General features: G+C 41.6%; 1 protein-coding gene across 1 annotated transcript in view; it reads right to left on the bottom strand.

Moving 5' to 3' along the window:
* Positions 1-8,391: 8,391 nt before the first annotated feature.
* Positions 8,392-10,218, bottom strand: part of SEL1L3 (SEL1L family member 3) — a 35,916-nt gene continuing 34,089 nt past the window's right edge. The window contains exon 24 of the mRNA XM_086746583.1: positions 8,392-9,689. Within this exon, the coding sequence (XP_086602709.1) occupies positions 9,523-9,689 (167 nt within the window). The 3' untranslated portion in view covers positions 8,392-9,522. The remainder of the gene's footprint in view (positions 9,690-10,218) is intronic.

The raw sequence follows: 10,218 nt of genomic DNA, 5'->3' as shown, positions 1-10,218 counted from the left end.
ATCTCTGTGCTGAAGAGCAGGTAGAGGTGAACTTGTGATAGCATGTGGGATAGTAGAGTAGCTAATATGGGGCGATGTTTTGGATTTTTTTCTGAAAATAACGTTGCTAATACAGGGACGATTTTGTTACTGCTGAGCAGTGCTTACATAGTGTCAAGGTGCACAAGAAGTTTGGAGGGAACACAGCTGGGACAGCTGAGCCCAACTGACCAAAGGGATATTCCACATCATATGACATCATGTTCAGCAATAAAAGCTGGGGGAGGAAGGTGGGACATTTGGAGTGATGGCGTTCTTCTTCCCAAATAATCGTTACGCGTGATGAAGCCCTGCTTTCCTGGAGATGGCTGAACATCTGCCTGCCAATAGGAAGGAGAGAATGAATTCCTTGTGTCTTTTGCTTTACTTACAAACTGTCTTTGTCTCAATCCATGAGTTTTCTCACTTTTACACTTCTGATTTTGTCTCTCATCCCACCGGGGGTAAGTGACCAAGCAGCTGTGTGTTTCTGACTGGGGTTAAACCACCACAGTGCTTTTTGGCACCCAGCGTGGGGCTCAAAGGGTTCAAGATAATGATAGATTTGATTGCAATGTGCTAGATTGAATTTATAGCTGTTATTGCTCTCTAGCTATTAATTGACAGGCTTCTGTGCTTGCCATGGGCCTTGCCTCACTGTATGTTACAGTCTGCTTGTTCATGGCTGCTCTTTGCTTTCACTGCATGCTGTACTGCTTATCACCTTCCTCTGCTCTGCCTTCTGGTAACAGCAACGGAGATGCGCCTAGGCTGCCAGATGACCAAAGCACCATCGCTGTTTCTGTGCTGCTGTACTGGACAGACTGGAACTCCAGCGTGTGGATGAGTCCATGTGGGATCAGGACACTCCAAAGCGTCTGTGGCCGTGGATAAGCCCACACTAGAACAGGTGTCTGTGGCTGTGGTTATGTCTGTGCCACAGCAGCTATACCTCTGAAGGGATTGTGGCCCAACGATAAGCCCATGCTGGGGAAGGTGCACCTTGAAGCATCAGTGGCTGTGCATGAGGTCATGCTGGAGCACCTCAAAGCGTGTGGCCGTGGAGAAGACCACAATAGAGTAGGTACACCCCCGGTGGGGGCTGCAGCCATGGGTAAGGCCATATTGGAGCAGGTTTACTTCTGAAGGGGCTGTGGCTGTGGGTAAGGTCATGCTGGAGGAGATACATGTCTGAAGGCATTATGGCCTGTGGAGAAGGCCATGCTGGAATAGGTGCACCTCAATGTGACTGCAGCTGTGGATAAGTCTATGCTGCAGCAGGTAGACCCTGGAGAGACTGGCTCATCAACAAGGCTCCACTTGGAGCAGATACATCCCTAAGGCACTGCAGTCTGTGGAGAAGTCCAAGCTTATTGTTGTAACCCATTATTTGAGTTGCATGTTACAGGAATTACTATAGCAGGAACCACCTGAACCCATGGAGGACAACCCTTCCAAGAGGCAGAGCAAGTGCAGCAGGACATCAGAGCTGGCTTTGGTGCCCAATAACTCCATGCAATACACCATCTCTCCTGTCCTAAGTGACCACTGTAACAGGTGGAGCTCAAAGCTATGGACTAAACTAACTCAATAGACATTTTGTGGACATTTTACAAGGGTGGTCAATAGACTAAGGGAATGGTATCTGTTTACTATACTGAAGGATGGGAAGTGGGGGTGGGCATTAGTGAGGATATATTGAGTAGTGTGGGACTTGAGCATGATGTAATCTGAGTAAGGGGAGGAGAATGTGCTGGGTTTGGCTGGGCTAGAGAATTTTCTTCACAATAGATAGTACAGGGCAGTGTTTTGGATTTGTGCTGGAACCAGTTGATAACACAGATATTGTAGTCACTGCTGAGCAGTGCTTACACAGAGTCAAGGCCTTTTCTGCTCCTCACACCACCCCACCAGCGAGGAGGGTAGGTGGGCACAAAAAGTTGGGAGAGGACGCAGTTGGGACAACTGATCCCAACTGACCAAAGGGGTATTCCACACAATATGATGTCATCCTCAGAATGTAAAGCTGAGGGAGGAAGGAGGGGACATTTGGAGTGATGGCATTCGAATTCCCAAGTGACCATGACATGTGATGAAGCCCTGCTTTCCTGGAGATGGCTGAACATCTGCCTGCTGATGGGGAATAGTGAATGAATTCCTTGTTTTGCTTTGCTTGTGTGCATGGCTTTTACTTTTTCTTATTAAACTGTCTTGATCTCAACCCATGAATTTTCTCACTTTTACTCTTCCAATTCTCTCTCCCATCCCACTGGGCAGGAGTGAGTGAGCGGTTATGTGGGGCTTAGTTGCTGGCTGGAGTTAAGCCCCTATACATGTGGAGGAGATTGAGGGTGAGACGAATATTTAAGAGTTTTTACATGAACTACTCTTCAGATAAGCAGCATTGACATTGTGTATCTTCAGAAGTTGCATCTTATAAGCTGAACTTCTCTTTGTCCTAGGTGTGTAGTTAATGACAGCACAGTCTTTTAAATGTTTCAAAGAAAATCCTTTTACTGGATTCAGTGAAAGAATCAACTGTATGTATCTTTACGTATCTGCAGAAGGGGCCTTTATTAAACCCAGCCTCCTGTCTTCAGCCCTTCAAATAGTTCTGGAATTATGGGGCAGGTACACAAAGTGGTGGGTAGACATCTAAATTTCTGCTTTCATCTGCAAGTGGCAGTGGGGCAGGTGGATGCCTAAGAAATTACCTGTTACGGTTTTTAAAGGCTGACCATAAAAAATATTGTAACTGAAAGAGGGATTTTTTTCTTTTTCATGCACATACCCTTAACAAGAATTTAATGCATCACAAGAGAATCTATATATTCCCAGGACAATGATATCGGGGCACAAGGTACAAATAGGCACGAGGTAGATGTTTAGAGGCTAGGCCCATTCCTCCCCCCCAACCCTGCTAACTGAATTAGCACATGGGGTAATAAAGCTTTCTTGGAAATGTGGTATTTTATTGATCAAAATGCTGAACAAGGTGTTTCCTATCCCTGATATCAGCATCAGTGTAACCAGCTCCGGCATATGCTGTTCCTCTGTGCAAAGTCGTGAGGTGCTGATATTATCCAAGTGCCAGGGACCTCCTGTGCATCCTCAACCAGACATGCAAGACATGAAAGTGAAGATTTTTGTCTCCTTTTAACGCTCGAAAGGCACAGAGGGTATGTTTGCAGAGCACAATAATGCAGTGCAATGCGAGATAGAAGAGTTTGCCCTAGGAGACCCCGAGAAACAGGCCGTGCAGCAACACCGCTGCCAGACTGCCTCTGGACCCTGGCTGCAGGAGGCTCTGAGGCCACATCTGCACTTGCCACCGCTATCTCTGCATGGCTCTCGCTTCTGTTGTGGATTTTGGCCTTTCTAAGGACATCTACGTGCTTTTATTGAGTGTAAGAGACAACTTTCTATACTGTTAGTCTGAGCTGGGTATCTGAAGAACTTGGCTAGAATTCCTCTAGGCTATGGAATATTTGGATTCATGTTTCTATCTTACTGCAGCTTTTCAGGTCAGTAAATTAACTCCTAAATATTGGCCTATGGGTGCTTCTGACGGCTACTCGTGACTTTAATATATAACTTATTATTGCTCAGACACCGCTGAGCAGTAGAGATTCAGAAATCTTTCCTCTAGATACTCTAATTCTCAACATTTTCTTGTATTTGTTTGATGTAGACAACTCTAGCCACTGTCACTAGAAGGTATATCTGGGGTTCCCCTGCTGGTATTGTAACCAACTGTATTGAAATGGTTAACTAGTTTTCTGGGACTAGCATCCTGTGGTTGACTGGAAAATGAAATTGGAAGAGGTGTCCTCATGCAACTGGAGGTGGTTTGGAAGAGCAATGCGATATTGTTGAGCAGATCTGAGCCTCTAAAACTTGGCAGCTGGGTAGGACATCAGATGGAGTTGGTAGGGGACAAGGAGGCAGGGATGGTGTCATTGCCACTGACTCAACCCTGCAGAGCAGAGGGGCAAAACTACGTTTTGTTCTTCCTGGAACCAGGTAAAGCCTAAGTGGAGACTTTGATTTATCATTCCAGTCAGTTGGTACTGGCGTATTTTAGAAAGGCTGTCCTGTGGTCTACAAACACCTGCTGAGCCCACTGCTCCCAAGAAAGCAAGCCTTCAAACCAGCTCCAAACATGTTTGGAGAGCTGGAAGGCACGCATTGACAAACTAGCTGGAGAAATTGGAGGGACTGATCTTGCAGTAGTTGTTTGGGGGCGGGATGGAGCCTCACAGCCTATAACAGAAGCCAGCAGTCTCAGTTCATCTGCACAATTAACCTAAACGAGGCCTGAAGGAGAAGCTTGGGCAGTGGCTCATGATCATCTTGGCTATTTAGTGGTGTGCTTTCTGGCTTAACTTGAGCCTGTTTGAGTAGAATCCTCCTAGACAATGGTCAGGCAGCATTCAGGGAGTTTTATGGACCAGGACTGTTCCCAAAAAGCAGTACAGGAGGCAACCGGATTCCCAGGAGGAGTTTAACTAGTCACAGCCAGATAGCAGAGCCTGGCCTTCACTAGTTGATAAGGAGCAAATCTCCCTGGCTAGATTTGTATTAACTTGCACAATTAAAGATACTTGCTGTGTAAATCCATGAGTCAGACCACGCCATAATTAATCAATAGAAAATGCTGTGTCGATATCTCGGTTCCTACTTTGTCGAACTGTCATAAAATGGTGCTACGCTCTGCTAATGGGCTTGGGCTTCCTCCTGCTCACCTGACAGAATTGATAAGAGCAAATGGCAATGCTGAATATTAGGAACTATCTACAAGGTTGATGAGTGATTAAGGAGAGGTCAATGTGGACAAATGAAGGAGAACAGGAGTCAGAAAATGCGAACCAGGGAGGGAAGCAAGTTCAAGGGATATGTTAGCAGAGAGGAAAGATCACCGAACACGGAGCTATAAATGAACCCGTTGCAGCCAGCTTTCTCCCAAGGGGGTATTAAGATGCCCAATGGTGGATGAGCATCTGATAGCACTTACCAAACAATCCAGGTCCCTTAAGTCAGTAGGCACGCAGCACTGGTGCAATTCAAGTTTGGAACCTCAGTGCTTCAGAATACCTGATCTACAGCAAGTGGTTGGGTTTTTTGTTGTGTTTGGTTTGTTTGTTGTGTTTGGTTTTTTGTTTGTTTGGTTTTTTTCCCAAACAGAGCTGATGGTTACTGTAACGTAAACATGTACTGCAGTAATGCAAGTGGTCTCTTCCATTTTGGTCACTCATTACGCCTGTTCTTTTCTGGTTTTGATGCTCGCTTATCTGTACACAGCTGCTTTTAACATAGATACCTTGTATTTAGGCACAGACTCACTACTTTTATGGTAAAAAATAATTTGGCCTTCTGGCATAGTGATTAGGTCTTTTCCAAGCTGTGATGCGTTCCCAGCACATCTATATCCCAGTAGCTGCTTTTTCTTCATTTACAATGACGTTCTGTTGATTATTCAGGAATTGTTCCTGCCACCTGGATCTTAGCAGACAGCAGGGGCGATTGCTCTGCGCTCAGACTCCCCTCATTGTTCTTCAGCTTCCTTACACTTGGGCTTGTTCTTTGAAAATTACAGCTTTTTAATTTTTTTTTTCCTACTTCTGTTCTCTTTCTACATCCCAGTCTTTTAGTGGAGTTCATGCATTTATGGAAGGGAGGAGAGGGTATGTGGGGGGAATTCCTCAGCCGAAGCTTATTCAACATGTTTGTGCTGCATTTCATCCGGGAGAGAAGGGTCAACAGTCAGCCAGTGTTAAATGTCATAGTCCATTAGTCAATGGGGACAGCTTACACAGACAAGAACCTGCTATAAAACAAATCTCTTCACAGATAGTCCCACATGCTTTTAAGGACCGTCTGTGCTCTCCCAGCAGCTCAGATGGGAATACAAAAGTCCCAGCAGAGGGTATACTTACAATACATAACCAGTGTAGCAAGACTATCCCATGTAGTCGCCTTTTATTGCAAGGTAGGACTCTTCAGTGTGTATCAATACATAACTTTAAGCTCGCACTCATTCCTGTATATCGGATGTAATGGTCACCACTGTATGGACTGGGAAGCAGCATCATGCAGCGGTCACAGTCACCCACATGAGGATGCCCACATTCAGGTCTGTCCTGCTACTGCCTTGCTAGGCAATTCAGAGCTGAGCAAACTTTTCAGTGTAGCTGCAAATTTTGCATAACCAGTTTGAATTGCCTGCTACACAACTTTGAAGGCATTGACTACTCAGAACTACTCAACACTGACTTTTTAAGCTTGTATTCACCTATCTCCCTTTCCTAATCTGTAGTTGGTACCTAATTCTCACTTTTTTCATAGCACTTTGATAAATTGTATCTAATAATTTCTCTCCCTTGTCACTTGCTGTAACACGCATCTGTTTACTTGGTGTAAACTGCATTAATTTTAGATAATTTGGTACCTATTTTGTAAATAACTGCTCTGAAATTCTTTGTAGTCTCTAATTTATTTCCTAAAGATGATTCTGAGTTGAGCCAAGAAAGAAAGAGAAAAATGGTCATCACCTGTACTGCCTTAAGCACTACCTGTATGGTTCAGATGGCTGGACTTCTATGAAATGTGTATAAACAAATAGCATTTTAGCTCTGTACTTGTGATTTATTATTTCCTTACTCCCATCCTGACCACTCAGCGTGGGCTGCAGAAACTATAAGCTTCAGTGGTCTGTCTTCAATTTACAAAAAATAATTCTTGATACAGCAACTTTTTTTTTTTCTTTTTTCCCCCCCTCCTTCTTCTCCTTGTGGATGTAGCAGAACGATGTAGCTGCTTTGCTTAACTACCTGTCCTCTCTCTCACTCTGGGAATTGTTTGATTCTCTAGGTTGTCAAATAATAGCTTGCTAGATCTTACAACAAGTGAAGGATAAGAATGTAACTATTATTATTTCTGCCTTACATATTGCCAATTTATTGTGTTGAGTTGCTTATCTTAACATACTTTAAGTATGCTTTGGTAGAACTTCTGATGTAAAAGATTACAATGAACAAAGACCTAACTATTAAGTGCTGGCGCCAAGAACTGTATTGCAGCTTCAGCAATTGTCTTCTGAAATACAGATGTGAAATAATGAAAAAAATCTGGCAAACCTCCTCAAATTAGTTACTAAAGTTGAGAACATGGGTGTAATTTGGAGAGCAAAATGCAGTCAGCCTGACTGTTAACACTTAACTCTGACCCATAGGTACACAACCTAAACCACTGCTGCTCTAAGAACCCTGTGATTTCAACACACGGGTTGCAAGCATGCTGCCACTGACAAACTCCCATGGGATTAATATTTCACTAGGGGCTTCAGTTTTGCTACATATGATGTGTTTAGTAAAATATATCTTGCACACGTATCTTACTACAAGCAAGGCTTGCTACATGCATGTCAAAAAAAAAAAAATTTTACCATCTAACTGCATGTGCCATTTGGCACCTAACATCATGCCTATGGTGTGACAATTGTCAACTTGTCTCCAAAGGCTACAGTTGGCTTTCTGCAATACTTCTGGGTTTTCCATCTAAACTTGCTCCAGTTTTAATGCAAATGCAACCTGTTTTCTTTTATTAGGTGATAAAAGTAAAGTTGAGAGAATTCTTGAAACATCTATACAGTTGTGGTAGGGAATTTGATATAATCAGATGTAGCTGCCCAAGTTTTTGCAACTCAAAACAAACTAAAAAATGCTGTTGATCCATTTGCACTGGATACCAAAAGCACAGCATAACCTCTGCAAGTCATCAACAGTTCAGTATGTGAAAGCAATGCTCCTTTGTAACACTTCAAAATTCTTAAAAATAACAAAATATGTATCTACAACTGTATTAAGAACAAAAAGTATTCTCTGCATTGTTCTTGCTCAAATAAATGAAAAACTCAGTAATGTGGCACACTTAATTCACTTTCTGATTATAAGGCTGGATGGCAAGGGGGAGGTTCTTCCCCCCACCCCCTTGCTTATGCAGTGGAACTGCTGTCTTGAAGTATCAACTCTTCTCTGACCACTCCAGAATTTTCAGTTTTCTGCAAGTGAAACATATTCTGATGATGTGTACATATGTATTTATATATATAAATCTTTCTTGAAGGCTTGAGGTTTTCTCCCTTTCACTTAATTCCTTTCTTACTGAAAAGTCCTCTGTCTTGACTGAAAAATGAAACAAACTCTTCCAGGTCTGCTCTGTGAGAATGCTGCATTCCACAAGGAAAGCAATGGATGATTGTCTGATTTGAAGCTAAGAAAACTGACACCTAAATAATATTCTTGAGAATTTGCAACAGTAGGATACTATTTCATCTGACAGGTGCTTTAAAAAAAAAATCCTTCACATATGGGCTGAATTAGAAAAATATTTTTATTTACAAGAGTAAATAATGTAGTGCAAGGAGAGTGGATTTAACCCTCAATAATGCATAGATTGATGCAATTTATAGTCTGTGATCTACATCATTTTGCAGAGGTGCATGCACAACTGCTTTAAAAGTCAGACTTTTCCTACAGCCACTTACCTGACAGCATTAAATCAGACCGAAGGCATTTGCACTCCGGACTTGTTATCCATATATCCCATCTAACATTTATCAAATAAACTGTCACTTAAAACCAGGCGTCTTTAAAAGTTACTGTAGAACATGAAATAAATCCTTGCCAATGTTATCTATGGAAGAATCAAAAAAAATAAATTGTTCATTAATTTTGTGTCACACATTCACACTTTATTATTTATTTATTCATTAGAGAAGCTACTTTCTCTAATCAGTGGCTCTTGTCAGGGCAGGAAACATTTTGTTGTGTCTACCAGGGAACGGCTAACACTTGTGAAACTCTGACATTTCACAGATTAGCCAGCAGAACTACTACGTTATGATCATATTGCAAATCTTTTTGTTTTTCTTTCAAAACAAAACACATTTTGCAGCAAAGAGTTAGGACAGAATATAAAACGCCAAAAAAGTAATAGTTATCAACACATGTACCGAAGTCTCGGCAGATGTGCCAGGGAACTTGGAAAGTGTTGGTGTCTGGGCTTTACTTTTATGTAAGATCCATGCTTCCAACTTGGAAAACTTTGGTAACTTCTTCAACAGGACAATAAGCTCAAATGCAGTAAAGGCAATTTAATAAGATATTAGGTATGTGAGTAAAACAGCTTCATCAAAACTGGTGGGAGGTTTGCTCATTCTTCAATTAGGCAAAGACTTTGCATGTTTTCTCCAGTCCTTCAAAGAAATACAGCATGATCATGTGTTGGGTATAGTGAGAAAATCTGCATTATCTTCTTGGAGTGCTAAATTATAGGGATGGTTTTCCACTACAGTGGAGAAATCAGATCAGTGACTTTCCCTACAATTTTGGCTGTTGGACTGCATTATTAATGCCACTAATAGGGGTGGTTGCCAGTTCTTAGATTTGTAGTAGTTCATATCCCATCTTCCCGATGGAACATCAACCTTCAGAAATCTACACTTCAGCTCGTAACAAGAGGATTCTGAAGGTTTGACTCCCGCTGTGCTAAATCATTTGAAACAGTAGATTCATCTTGCTGTACTAGTCTGGTGGCATCCTCATTACTATTCCCTGAGGAAGAAGGTTCATCTGACGATGGTTCTGATCTTGTTCCAGGAGAATTGTAGGCTTTGGAAAAATGTCAAAAGAAATGATTAAAAAAAGACCCTACTACACCTAGGAAGTTTATTCATCAATGTTTAAACATTATGCGGATATAAAGATATAAAATCACAATATAAAGATAATACTCAAAGAATATCTATAACTTTATACACTTTGTGCATATGTAGTAGGACTCCCAAGTTACATAAATGATAGCTAGTAAGAAAAGAAAGCAGGGTTTTAGAATTACTTTCATAGTCAGCCTATTATTCACAGCTACAGGTCTTAAATGCTATCTAAGAATTACAAAATTCAAGTAATCTTTTTATATTTAATGGTTTTTGTTGTTTGTTTTTTTTTTAATACTATTCCCTATAGGTGTAGATTGTCAATGTGGAAAGTATTTTTTTTCTGTATTTTATTACAGAAATATGTCAGAAAACAGTATTTTCTACTGAGCCCACTGAGGTTAATCCACAACATAAGAAAACGTATTTAGTAGAAGAAATTATTTTTTGTAACTGGTAATGCTCATTTAACAGCTTCCCAATCA

The sequence above is a fragment of the Chlamydotis macqueenii genome, chromosome 4 (assembly GCF_036417535.1).
Source record: "Chlamydotis macqueenii isolate bChlMac1 chromosome 4, bChlMac1.mat, whole genome shotgun sequence".
NCBI classification, from domain to species: Eukaryota; Metazoa; Chordata; class Aves; order Otidiformes; family Otididae; genus Chlamydotis; species Chlamydotis macqueenii.
This window is presented reverse-complemented; position numbering and strand designations above follow the sequence as displayed.